Source organism: Rhinolophus ferrumequinum, chromosome 2 (genome assembly GCF_004115265.2).
Source record: "Rhinolophus ferrumequinum isolate MPI-CBG mRhiFer1 chromosome 2, mRhiFer1_v1.p, whole genome shotgun sequence".
Lineage (NCBI taxonomy): Eukaryota > Metazoa > Chordata > Mammalia > Chiroptera > Rhinolophidae > Rhinolophus > Rhinolophus ferrumequinum.
Genome location: NC_046285.1, coordinates 71,367,964 through 71,381,887, shown reverse-complemented (window position 1 = coordinate 71,381,887; position 13,924 = coordinate 71,367,964). Strand labels below are relative to the sequence as shown.

The 13,924-nt window shown below is 39.9% G+C and overlaps 1 protein-coding gene across 8 annotated transcripts in view; it reads right to left on the bottom strand.

Moving 5' to 3' along the window:
- TNIK (TRAF2 and NCK interacting kinase) overlaps nucleotides 1-13,924 on the bottom strand; it is a 364,653-nt gene that overhangs the window by 52,120 nt on the left and 298,609 nt on the right. For all 8 annotated transcript variants that reach the window (XM_033125457.1, XM_033125416.1, XM_033125423.1 and 5 more), the window contains 3 exons: nucleotides 9,283-9,447; nucleotides 6,045-6,284; nucleotides 3,272-3,378 (listed from right to left, as the gene is read on the bottom strand). In XM_033125457.1, coding sequence (XP_032981348.1) covers nucleotides 3,272-3,378; nucleotides 6,045-6,284; nucleotides 9,283-9,447 — 512 coding nt within the window. The remainder of the gene's footprint in view (nucleotides 1-3,271; nucleotides 3,379-6,044; nucleotides 6,285-9,282; nucleotides 9,448-13,924) is intronic.

Below are 13,924 nucleotides of genomic sequence, written 5' to 3'. Positions count from 1 at the left end.
ACTGTGTTGACCAACTGAAGGCAGCACAGCTGTACCTCCTCCATATTGTATCTATTTAAAAACGTGTTTCCTATAGTGCTCTTTTTGATTTGGTGGCATGTGCAGACAGTGGAAGAGTGACACAATAGGCAGTTTTTTTATGTGAGAAGAAAAGCTATTGAAAATAGTAAAGCTTTTTCCCCCCTCATGTTACAGGTGCATGCTTATATACGCCCATTGTGACTCAAGAGTCTTCTTTCTCTTCAGAGTACTGAATAGTTTATTGATTAAAACACACTGTTTCCCAAATTATCCAAAACATAATATACATTCTGCAGTTATTATATAAGGTCTTGCACCGAGTAACTGGAGCTCATTAGTACTGAATTCAGGAAGCAAAACCTGAACTTCTTAACCAGTAGGCTCTGCCTTCTTTTTCTTCACTGGCTTAGTACAACAGTGGTTTATTTCTCATTCAAACCACAATATACACAGGTAGAATGACTTTCCTTGTGGCTGTTCTTCAACTGGTGACTCAGGGACTCAAGAAGTAGAATTGTGAAGTAGAATAATACCTGTAGCCTCAAAGAGCAGCAGGTATATTATATGCTCTGATCCATGGGCCCCAGAGTCAGGCAGTCTTGTTTGAATCACTGGGTCCCAGGTTAACATGTAGGTCCTGCACATAGCGGGTCCTCAATATATATTGAGGAAATAGCAAAGGAAATAGAAAACATAATAACAAGACATCCTGAACCTGTCCCTTATTACATGTGTAATCTTTCTGGGGATCCATTCTAACTTTACTAATTTTCTAGTGTTCCTTAACAGTCATTTGAAAGAAAAGGCTGGGAGGACAAAAGGAATATTGACCAAGTATAAGAAGTATAGCTTAGAAGCATTGTAAAGGATGAATTATTTAAAAGCAATCTTTTTTTATGGCTTTATGGATGGGCAGCTGTCTGACAAATGGTACAGAAACAACTCTAAGGACCCCATTAGGACCATCAGAAAGTAGGAGAGTCTCTGTGTTACAGTAATGATCCCCAGTGAATCACAACCCCCGGGTCCATGCTCCTGTGTGTTTCCTTTATAGGATATTGATTCAGGGCTTGACCATGTGACTTGTGGTGGCCAATGGGACATCGGCAAAGATAATGCAAGCAAAGGCTCGAAAAGCACTTGTGCATTGGGGCTTTCCTCTTGGACTGCTGTCTTGAGATCGCCAAACAGTAAAGAAGCCCAGGATGAAAGACCACATGAAGGTGCGGCGGACCCATCAGCTCGGGCAGCTGCATGAGTGAGCTCAAAACAGACCAAGAGAACTTCTTAGTGAACCCACAGAATCGTAAGAAATAATAAATTGTTACTATTTCAGGCCACTAAGTTTCAGGGTGCTTTATTATGCAGCAAAGGTGAGCTCAAGTTATATGTGTCACAGAAAATAAACGAAATCCTAAAGCTTTTAAAAATGCAATCCAATGCAAGGTTGCAAAGTCTGATTCACATCTTAAACGTCGGTCACTTGAAGACAGGGGATGTAACTAGAAGCAGGCATGTTTGGTAGGATTGTTCCACGTGGCAGAGATGGGGATTCTCCATCCTCCCCGTTCCCCATAATCTCTCTGACTTTCACTGTACAGTCCCTTCCTACTTCCTTTGTAAGCATAAAAATGCTAGGTTTCATACAAAGTCTGCATTCTTCGCACAAAGTACAAAATGTGCTTCCGAGGAAAAAGTGCATGTTTTACAAGCCACTGACCACCAAATGTCAACTATCTTGGGCCCTGATGTCATTAAAATAACACATTGGGGGAACAAAGAGCTGCTGTTCATTTGACTATGTAGTGATAGTTCTCCCTCTTTCTTTTTGATTGACAGAAGGAGAGAGACAAAGTTGAAATGATGCTTGATATATTGCAACTAAAATTCTAAGCATCCGATTTAGTGAACACAGCCTCGAGGACAGAGTTCAAAGGAGAAGCAGCACTGATACCTAATTGGGGCTTCTGGTTGCTTGAAGAGAGCTACTGAAAAAGTTCAGGCTGGCTCCCTGGTCACTGGACAGCCCCGTCTTCCTCATTCCTGCTTAGCAAAACCAGCTCAGTGTGAATCTGACAAGTCACTGGGAAAAACATGGCTTCTTCAGAGAGTCCTGCGTTTGGTAATTCCACTCAGAATGGGTTAGCTTCTTTGCCCTAAAGGGATTCATGTTCTTAGCACAGTTCCATCTTATTTATGGACTGACCCCTTCCTAAGGATTTTCATGTGAAGAAGAAAATTAAAGCTTTATGATTAAAAGCAGTTCGTATTTTAAAGATATGTATAAATAATCATAACCTTTACTTCCAGTCCCTCCTTCTCTCTTACTAGAACGGGACAGTCCTTCTCTTATTGTGAACACAATGAAGAATAAAACAGCCTGCCCCAGCTCATCGTTTTTATAGTCTCAGCAGAGGCCATTTGCTATTTCAGTTGGTCCTAAAAGGGGGTGTATTCATCATGAAAAATTTGAAGGAAGCTTGACGAACTACAGCAGCCAACAGCATCTGTTACCACATAAAATCTGCTCAGACACTGTAAAGATATTGTTTACTTTCCAGCTTCTCTTGAGACCTCTACACCAGCTGGTAGGTGGAAGCAACTTCCTGACTATAGGATTACACATCGTTGATGGAAAATTCTAGGAGAGCACAGAGCACCACTGGAAGCCTAACTGTATTTCAGTAACCCTCCATAATGCCAAGGAGGGAATTTCCTCCTAAGACCTAGTCCTTCTGTAATTTGCCATGCTGGGGAAACTCATTATCGGTCATTATTGCGTTTCTTTGGCAATTACTTTCTAATATCTTAATGGTTCCCAGAGCACATTTCTTGACTTGATGGTAAAAAGTCACCTCAAATTATTTTTGGTTTGTTTTGTTTTCTTGACTCCATGAAATGGTCTCTGAAGTAATACTTTGGGGAACTACAACCAGACTTATATTTGTAACTTTACTTCCAAATTTTAAAAACTGTTAGGTATGAATGGCTTTTGGGTCGTTTCATTCACTCACTCACTCACTCACTCACTCACTCACTCGCCCACCCACGAACCCTCCCTGTACACTGATTTCTATGAAAGGCTACTGCAGAAATAAAAGGCCTGTGTTCTGGCCCACCAGAGCTTACAGTCCAGGTGGCCAAGTCAATATGCCTCTGAGGTGAAAAAAGACTAAATTTATTTTCAGGAAAGCAATTGGAATGATAGATAGGGGCCTTTTCTTTCCCCTTCACCATCTTTCTCCTTTACCTTGCTCTGATGGGTTGAGATCCTAGTCTGGGTCCCAGAGCACTACCATTTCCAGGAGAATTCTTTCTGGCTAATGCTGGGGATATAGAAGTTGTTCTTTGAGGCACCTGAAAGAAAAGCAGAATTCAGAAATATTTTCCATAAACTAGTTTCCATAAGCTACTGCCTGAAAAGTAGCCCACTTCTTTTGAAAGATTTGCCAGCGGTCACAAAAATTACCAGAGACAGGTAAGAAACATCTTTCATTTCTCAAAGAACTATTTAACTCCTTAAATAAACTCAAACAAAAGGTGCTGAGGCACATCCAACAACCATTAATGAGTGTGGTCCTGACACAGAGGAGACATGCTGGGAAGAATACCATGTGAAGATGGAGGCCGAGATTGAAGCGAGACATCTACAAGCCAAGGAATCATGGTAACGACCAGAAGCCAGGAGAGAAGCACGAACAGATTCTCACTTAGAGCCTCCAGAAGGAACCAACCTGCCAGCATCTGGATTTCAGAATTCTAGCCTCCAGAAGTGAGAGAAAACAAATTTCTGGTGTTTTAAGCCAAAAAACAAACAAAAAAAAGGAGTATGGTCTTGAATTCTAAAAACAAATTTAAAAACAGGCCAAGCTAATCATTTTCATTCACTGAGTTTAAATAATTGACCTCCTTTTGTGCAAGAGTGGTGGAGAACAGAAATTTCTTTAGGGTACCATATGATCACCTCATCATTGGAAAATGCATCAGGTGACAGCCATCCAGATAAACCAAGTTCCATTTTTAGCTCACATCACAACTGATAAACAGATAAGGAAATGATGAAATCTGGTGAGAAACTAGAGTATCAGGCTAGAACTTGGGACATAAGCCACGTCAGTGAGCTCAGAGAAACTACTGCAATAGATCCTGCAATCAACTTGCAATTACTAATTAAAAACAAACACCAAAACACCGTGCTTTGGAAGATCAATCTGAAAACGTAAAACAAAACAGGATTAACTCTGAAAATACTAAAAGGGTCTTCAAAAAGACTGTAAGTACTGATCAGTCTATCAGGTACAGTGGGAAAATGCAACATTCGTATATCTGGCAAAGGACCTAAGGTAGATTTCAAATATTCCTTATTTTATGAAGCATTTTTAATGAAATCAAATATGATAAGTGTATTAAAGGAGTTCAACGTGAAGGGAGAGTAGAAGAGAAACTTACTTTATGAAAGTGACCAGGAAATGAAAATATAGATGTCTCGTGATAGCTGATTGGGTTAAACATTTGCCAGGTGCTTCAATTTCTACTCATTTCTTTTCTTGGGGAGGTGAGGGAGGACTCTTTTAAAGTGGTTTTGTGTTTGTACTAGATATTTAAAAAATATACTTTGTTCTAATATTATTAATATATTAAATGATGTTAACATTAATATTAATTGTGTTGGTTATTAGAATACATTTTAAGATAAAGACCTAGAAAAACGAGTCAGTGAAGTGAAGCAGAATGACCAAATCAGTGCTCCCACCTGCTCAAATTAAATATTACCACTACCATTTTTCCCCTTTCGTTTTGAAAAATTAAATAATTACAGAGAAGAGTCTAATGAATTAATAAAATCTGAAATCTTTGTATTGATCTAAATTTTTCTCCCAGAGTTATAAATGGATGCCTGCATGTTTTTAGAGAATGGACCAATGACGTCCATTTTCAGTTTCCCAGCTCCTGGGTCTTACTCCTCTTCCCATCCTGTTTCCTCTATTGAACTTTGCTCCCTTAATGATATTTTCTCATGGCATCTCTGTTTCCACAAGAGGAAAACACCAACAAAGAAACCATTATCAGATATTTTCATTTTCAAAATAATGGAAATCCTTTTATATAATATGATTTTGAGGGAAAGATGAGGAAAAATACTGGAGAACCACTGGGTTAAAAAGTGTGTTTTTTTTCCTTCTGGACTCAACAATGGCATTGATCCCTGGAAACTGTGGGACATTGCGTTTGTCATAGCTCCTATGCTGAGTTCAGAAGAAAGGGGAATCCTGAACCAGGAAGAATCTGGTGCAAAAATTTCTCCAGTATTTTTGTGCAATTCTTCCAGGCTTTCTGTAGTGAGATGCACGGCCACATTTCAGGACATTTTTTGGAATGAGTACCAACTTGGTTTAGACCAAAAAGAAAACAAAAGAACCAAATCCAGGACTGTTCTGTCCAGTGGGATGACTGGTCATTTTACCCTAGTTTTAACCTTAGTAATTAATTAAGGTTGGAATTAAATTATGACCTGGCCTAGAAGAAGCTTTCCTTAAATGGGGACAACTGAAATATTCTAGGAACAATACTATCTTTTGAATACCTGAAATCTGTTTTCACTTTGAATTGGTAAAAATAGAAATAAATAAATTTTCTATTGTTTAACTGCAAGTTTTCAATCTGTCTAAGAGTAAATTCAGTCACCAATGAAAATATCCATTATTCTATTTCTTAATATGGATAGGATAGTAAAATAACAGTTTGGAAGGTGTGGCGTTGAGAATTCTACTTCTGAATACAGGGTACATACTTCCAAGTCATCCAATCAAACTGAACCTCTGTTTCTTTGGGGAAAATGGAAGTCAGAAATGATAAATGACAATCCAAGTCCTAACTTGGGAATGAGGAGTGACCAAAACAGACATGAGAAGGGACCATGCTTTGGCATTGTCATGTCCATTATTAAGAAATGTCTGGAATTGGGGTGATAATAATGTACAAGGATGACAGTGGTGACGATAAGAACACCCCAGGAATGTTACCTTTGGTGGAATGTCTTCTTCCTGTCGTAACCAAGAGCTTCGGTCAAACTTCTCAATGCGAGTGGGAAGAGGAGGGTTTTCCGAGGTGGGGTCCGAGTTCTGGCGTGGCATCTCAATGCGGTGAGAGGTCACGTTCAGAGCCTCCTGAAACCCGGACAGGCCCTTGGTGGGCTGCTCATGCACTGACTGGGAGGCGGTCAAAGCAGGTCCCTGGGATTTTACAGCTACCAGATGTGGGATCTAAACATCAAACCAACAGCAGAGCGGGTTTATTAGAAGAAGGAACAGATCAGCTAGTACGTCCCTCGGTGGAAGGGAAAACAAATTTTAGGGCACAAGAACTGGAGTGCATAGAGCCTGTGACCGCTATCTACAACCCGCTCTTAAAAGCTCTTCAAAATTTTCCATTTAGAGCTATCTTTACCTTACAGCTGAACCAGTGTTCCTGGCAAAAAGTTAAATGATTTATTTGGGGCTGCTAAGACGTCAGTGAAATACGTGTGTTGATAATACCAATAACTATTTTTAGTGAACATTTATTGACCAGCAATATAAGCACTTATCTTCTAATATTAGAAATGTCATTCATTACAACCCCTAACCTGGATTTTAGAAAGTGCTATTGCGTTGTAAAACAGAAATTGCTCTGGATACCTTACTTCTTATGAATTCACTAAATCCACCATGAGGTGGACACAATTATTTTCCTCATTTTTCACGGGAATGTAAAGTACAGAGAGGGTAAGCAATACCCTAGATTTCACAGCTAATACGTGCTGGAGCCTGGATTGGAACCCACACACTGCCCCCCGCCCCGTCTATGCCTAACTGCTGATATCCTGCTTTGTGGCTCTTACCACCTATGCTATGCACCACCTATGCACTTAACACCAGGACACTTCTTTTAGAGTTGTAAATCTCACAATTTGGCATGTGGTGACATTTTTCGTGCAGGAAAGACATGCAGAATTTTGGTGGAAATGTGGCTCTTTAAGACAAATCATTAAAATCTAGATTTCAGAGTAACTTTTGCCATTATTAGCACTGCTCACACTTCATTGTGAAAGCTCTGTAAGCTTGCCTCCTCCTCCATCACGAAGGTAAGCTCCCTGTCACATTGTAGCACTGAGTCGAGTACTGTGCCTGGCACGTGAAAGGTGCTCAATAAATCTTGGCTGGGGAAACATTTCAAATGTTTTCTAAATTCAATTGTTAATTCCACAAACATTCATTTAGCATCTGCTTTGGACAAGTGAACTAGCAGACTCTCTTTGGCCTGAAATCTCAGTGCCTAGACGGCTGGGTAGGCATTTCCCAGCCCCCCTACACCCGCCTGGCCCCATTCCTCTTGCCTGGAGCAGGTCTTATCCTGGAGCAGCCCCGCCCCAGCCTCTTCAGACCCTCTTTAACCTGAAATCTGGAATGTTATTAATTATTATTCAGAGTAAAAACCTCAACGTCAAGTTCAGCTGAATGTTATGCTTCCATCAGAATAACACCGTAACCATATATTAATGTTAAATATCATTAAACATATTAAATAATAATATTAAAACAAGCTATATTTTAAAAATATGTAGCATAAAACAGAACCTACTTTAAAAGAGCCAAAGAAATAAAGACAAAAATCAAAGCACCTGAAGAACACTTAATCCAATTAGCTATCACAGAATATCTACATTTTCATTTCCTCGTCACCTTCATAAAGTGTCGTAAGTTTTCCCTCCACTCTCCCCTTTTACACAGTAAAAGAACCTTAAAAGGTCAAAGTTAGAGGTTTCATTATTTTTAAAATTTATTTTGTGTTTAAGTATAGTTGGTATAGAATCTTATATTGGTTATATTAGTTTTGGGTGTACGATACAATGATTTGACATCTCTATACCTTACAATGTGATCACCCCACTAATTCCAGTAATCACCTGTCACCGTGTAAACTTACACAACATTATTGACTCTATTTCCCTTCACTTTTTCACCTATCCCCCGACCCCCTCCCGTCGCAACCACCCTTTGGTCTCTGTCTCTATGAGTCTGTTTTGTTTTGCTATTTTTTTTTTTAAAGATTCCACCTATAAGTGAAGCCATACGATATCTGTCTTTCTCTGCCTTATTTCACTTATTTCACCTATAATATACTTAGGTCCATCCATGTTGACGCAAAGTTAAGGGTTTTAAAAGAGGAAGTTTGTGTGTTCAAAGAGAAGTTCCTATAAAAATATATCCCATGGAAGGTCAGGCATGGAAACACTACATGCAAATAAAACCAAGCAAGTACAAGATATGCTCAGCTGTCTGGTACTGAAAAATCTTGGACCTCATGTAAAGGCAAACTTAAAACCAAGAATCCTTGCTTTTAGCACTACTCTTTTAAACTCTGGCTCAAATAGCACGATATATTTCAAAGGTGACCTCAAAATATTTTGTGGAAGTGTTAATATAGGTAGATGCTCGGAAGAAATTTAAGACATTTGGGTGAAAACGGCTGCATTACCTTTATTTTTCACGAAATTCCCTACTTGTCTCACTTCATTTTTGCTATACATAATTTAAAGAGCCCTCTAAACCTTCCAGAAATGTCCTCTTTTTCTAAAACTGGAGTAACCTTTTTCAAATAGCTTCTAACAGTGGTTCTCAATCTGAACAGTACATCAGAATCTCCTGGAGGGCTCGTTAAAGCAGACTGCTCGGCCCCACCCCAGGAGCTGCAGATCAGCAGGTCCGCGTGACCCTGAGACTCTGCATTTCTACCAAGTTCTTGGGTGACGCGGATGCTGCTGGTCCAGTGATCATACTTTGAGAACTAGTGGCTTTGAAGACACAATTTTATCCAAGCCCATTTAATTTTTCTGGTTTCAGGATCATGCCAAAATCCCAAGGAATAAAGATAATGTAACAGTTTATATATCAAAGGTCTATATGAATTTTATTTTGGTAATTAAAACTAGAAAGGTGTTTATTTCCACCTTGCAGCCACTTCTACGGGTTTCCAGAGAGGCTGATTTACCAAGAAGTGACTTTGTGGTTGGCTCAAAGTTAAGGATGGTGCTTTTTCTTTCTCACCTCTTCCTCTACCCTTGAAATACACTGGGGCCTCCTCTGTGGCTATAGATTCTATATTAAGGGCCATCATTTGACTGGTCCTTCGCCTGAACCTATGTAACAATCTCCTGGGCTCCCTGTCGGTTTAACTGTCTACCCTACTGAAATGACCGGTGGAATGAAGGGGAGAATGTACCTGTGGATCCACTGGTCTGAGCATAGGCGGGGTCCGAGCGGGCTGAACCCCACTAATACTGAAGGACTCCGACCTTGGGGGCAGGTTGGGGTCAGATATCCTGTTGGCAACCTTGTGAGGCATGGCAGGCGAACTCTGCCGATTGAGCCTCGATCGCTCTTCTACCTAGAAACAAAAACAACAAAGAAGACAGCTTCAGTGAACAGATGGAGAGAAGCACATTTACTTCCTAGTAAGGATTTTCTGCAGTCACCTGCACAGCCATTTTTCTGTCCCTCTAGGCAATCTGTTGGAGCCAAAACTCTCCATGTCTGCTCTGCATCAAGAATTTGTGAAAAGTTCTGTCCGAGTAAACACTAACGTGAAAAACACACAGAATACTTAAACCATCACCCTTCCCTTATCTTGCGCTATTTTAGTTAGCTGGGAATGTGGGACCTGCTTAAGAGTTCATCTTACATTGATGGGGATATTATCTTGCTGATTGGTCATAAAGCCACAGGGTCAGTGAGGGGGAGACAAAGGGAACTACTGTATGGCAGGCATTACGATTGCTTGGGGAAAACAGAAAACTGCTGTGAGTTGACTCACGGGACAGGGAGGGGAAGCCCCTGCGAGGGCTGACGAGAGGATCGAGCTGAGCACACCGACCCCTCCATTGCTTCAAATGCCCCACCGACAGACAAGTGGGCGTTCCAGGCGCCTTGCTTAAGGAGCATGGCTTGTCTTAAACAGACTTCCTCTATCATTTTCTTTTTCTCCTTGAAGGCCTTTTCTTCTCAGTTGTCTCTCCCTGCTCTCTCTAAAGTACTTGACCCTTCCTCATGCTTTCCATTTCCAGCTTGGGCTCCACTACCTGACTCTCCCCTTGCTCCTCGCTATTTCTCCACACATGGTCCTCATTCTTGCTTCTCCTCCTCTTCCCCTCCCCCACTTCCACCCTCTCCCCTCTCTGGCTGTGTCCTTGTCATTCCCTTTCTGGCGGAGTTTCTCTCAGCCCAAAGCAGATGACTGATCATAAGTGTTTCACAGGGAAGGCTCACAGTACCAGGAAGGCCCCTCTTACAGGTAAAAGTTACCTTTCGTACTTCTTTGCAGCAGATAGACTGTTTCAAAGGACAATTTTAAAGGAACATTTAGAATCGACAAGATGGATACTGTTAGACATGATTTAAGATCAATTTTAAGAAGTCTAGCGTTTTTCTTCCAGATCCATCTTGTCGTCTCCTTTATTTCTTTAGGGTCAACTTCACAGCTGTACATCTCAAACTCACCAGGGCAACGCACTCCACTCTAATGACTCTTAATTCCTAACTCTCTTCTGCTGACTCACTGAGTATAACAAAAGCCTGTCATGGGACCCACATGCGGGTCCCCAAGAAATATGTGTGTGTAGCTACTAAGAGTTGACTCATTTTACTACCTGATTTGAAATAAATAAAAAAGTATTCTTTCTCATCCTCCATACTTCATTTTGAATCTTTTTAGAGGCAAACTCAGTCTCATATACAAAATAAGTCTGTTTTCTAAACTTTCATATTAACTGCAAACATTTTAACATGATAGGAAATGCTACAGAACAGACAACGGCCCTCCTGCCTTTCCTTGGGGGTAATTTCAACATCTCTTCCCCCTCCATGGCTGTGCAGGGTACATACAAGTGACATCCACTGCAGGGTACATACACTGGTTTTGAAATTCCATGTCCCAGAAGCTTACCACATACCAAATGACATTAGCTGCAAAAAGCCAGGGATATCAGCCAGAACATACATGCTTTGTGTATGTGTGGGTGCAAAGTATTACAACAGCAGTAATCATTTGCAAAAGCAAAGAACAAAGCCAGCTTCAAGGTAAGACCACCGAAAAGAGAGTCTGCAAAGACAGTAACAGGTCAACTCAGACCAAGGCATTCAATGTATTGCTTTTTCAAATCCTAGTCTCTTTACAAAGAAGGTCACTATTCCCAGACCACTAGAATCAATCAAATATTAGTCATTTTCTTATTCCCAGGGAAGATTGTTAATAAATAAATCACATGTCAAAGTACCTGTCACTATTTGAACTCCCACCATCCAAACCACTGCTGTCTGAACTTAGGAATGCAAGAGATTCGGACACACTTTCAGATTAACATTTGGCTATCCAAACTAGAGCTACCTGTTTCCTGACATTCAGGAACCAAATACTGGGAGTACCAAAAAAATGTATACAAGTGGACACTTTGGTCAACATTGCTCAAGCAGTAGTTCACCGTAATCAGAAGTGTCTGGACACAGATGGTAACCACTTTGCGCACCTCTTGTAATTGCAGAAGTCAAACGTGACTTATATTCATCTTTTGTTATTGGTATATATTGAGTATTACAATTTTAATACAGTTTTTCTTTCTTAAAATGTGTATACATTTTTTTGGCACCCTCTGTATATTCAGGGAGTAAAGACTACTCATCATTATTATTTTATTAACTGTAAAATATCTTTAGTTTTAAGTACACATTTAGAGACAGCACATTAAAAACAACAGTCGAAAAGTATGTCCCCAAAGGTTCCATTTTGAGCAAAGAAATTGTTTTTTGAGATAAAGACTTCCTTTGGCAACTACCAGCAACAAGGCTCCAGCAAAGAAAGCATCTTTGCCTCTAATAGGACCACAGGCAGCACAGGCCCTAAAGCTGTCATTAGAAATGAACAGGGCAGGAAGTGGGGTGCTGATTTTCATAGGTAATTAATGGGTTCGAGTAGACTATAGATATTACTAATGTGCTTCTAGTAAAATTTCTTATGCTTTGTATCAGTTAATTTAGACACTAAATCTCACCATTAGTGTATTTCAGTCTGTACCATTCTGAATACATGGTATAAATAATCTAATGTTACACTTTGCAAATTATGCCAGAATGGGTCCAGTATGGTGAAATTTCCTGGGTTGGAGTTTGTCCAAAATAAAGTTGAAAATGTATGAGAATGGCGTAACAAGGAGGCCTCTGGCTACACACTTTGTCTCAAAAAAATCCTTGTTCTAAAGTATTTAGGAAGATACTGCTGCCCGTTGCTTTTGCACTAAAGGAACAGCATGAGTATTAGAGGAAAGACATCAACTCAAACAATCTAGTAACAGTTTCAGATGGACAGAGGAGAAGCTAAATAGTGTATCCAGGAACGGGCCTTTCTGATTATTTTAACACTGGGGAAAGCACTGTCTCCTGACTTATCACATCTTATGTCTACTGAACAGGAGAGACATGAGTGAGACAAAAGAAGACAGTGTCTCCTGCCACCCCCTTCCAGAATAAGGATACATGTGATTGAGAACTGGAGTCCAATAAAGATATGTTTCAACCTGGCTTGTACAATACTCCAAAAAAAAAGAATAAAAATCTATTAGCTGAGCCTCTTCTCCAACCTCCTGTTGGACGTGAAATACCAGAAGTACCACCAAAAAAAGAGTGTTCTAGTTGCATCAGGCAGTGTCAAGGTACCAGACCGTAACAACAAAAGATAGCTGTTACAAAGGATTTCATAGGTGACGGGATTATCAATGAATGTAGAGAACAACATTAGGAGAGACTCATCAATTATACTAAAAAAGCAACATTTTTCTTATGAAAAGGACTGTTACAACATCGAAGCTAAAATAACTCCACAGAAATGCTATGCTATTTATTAAAGCATTATAGGGAGAAAGGAAAAATAACTATGGTCTCAGAAATAAAATTCTACTCCAGGCAGGGCGATGTTGCCATTGGGTACTACAGGCGTGATGTCTAAGGCCTCTGAGACACATGAAAGCTACATACATACAAAAGACCTGAAAATTAATGTGTTGATTACATGATTTGAAAAAACTTTTTCCAAAATAAATAAAAATATATTTAAACTTGTATAAAAGGAAACGTTGTATCAATGTTGACAGTTAAATTGCTTTGTACATTTGCAAACAATTTATAACTTACAATGTCTCACTTAGCAATAATGAATATTTGCTGAGAGAAATTCAAAACAAAATTATAGAAGTAATTTTAAAAATGTTGACAGCAAAAATATATTTATTACATCGTATGGGTGGATTCTAATAAAGATTTTATATGTGGGGTCTACGAAGGTCGTAGAAGACCTTACTTAAGAGCTAATATGTGGTAAACTGCACACAGTCTTTTGGGAATTCCTTTTTACTCCAACTGAACAAAACAGTTTGAATTTTTGTCTATACTGGCAATGCTGGTGAAAGAGACAGAATGAACACATAACTTTGAAGTGCTCATGAGATACTTTGACCCTGTGCTCACTGGTCACATCAAGAGTTGAGTCACTGGCAAAACCACATGGGCAGATGGTTATCGAGCAAGATTGGGGGTATCTCTTCTGTGAGGCCCCTTTGACCACAAGGAAGATTCTCACTCATATGGAATGCTTCAAATGCAGTCTTGTCTGAAGATAAGGGCCTGGACTACTTTTCCAAGATCCACTAACCAATGATTGCAGAGAAAAACACAGATTCTCAAATGAATGAAGCACAGAACTGAAAAGTAATGAGGTGAATCTTCAGCAAGCTGAGATAGGAAATGAAGAATGTGTGCACCACTGCGAAGAGGTGGGTACAGGAGATGGGAGTTGCCTGGGAACTGCTCATGTGAAATCC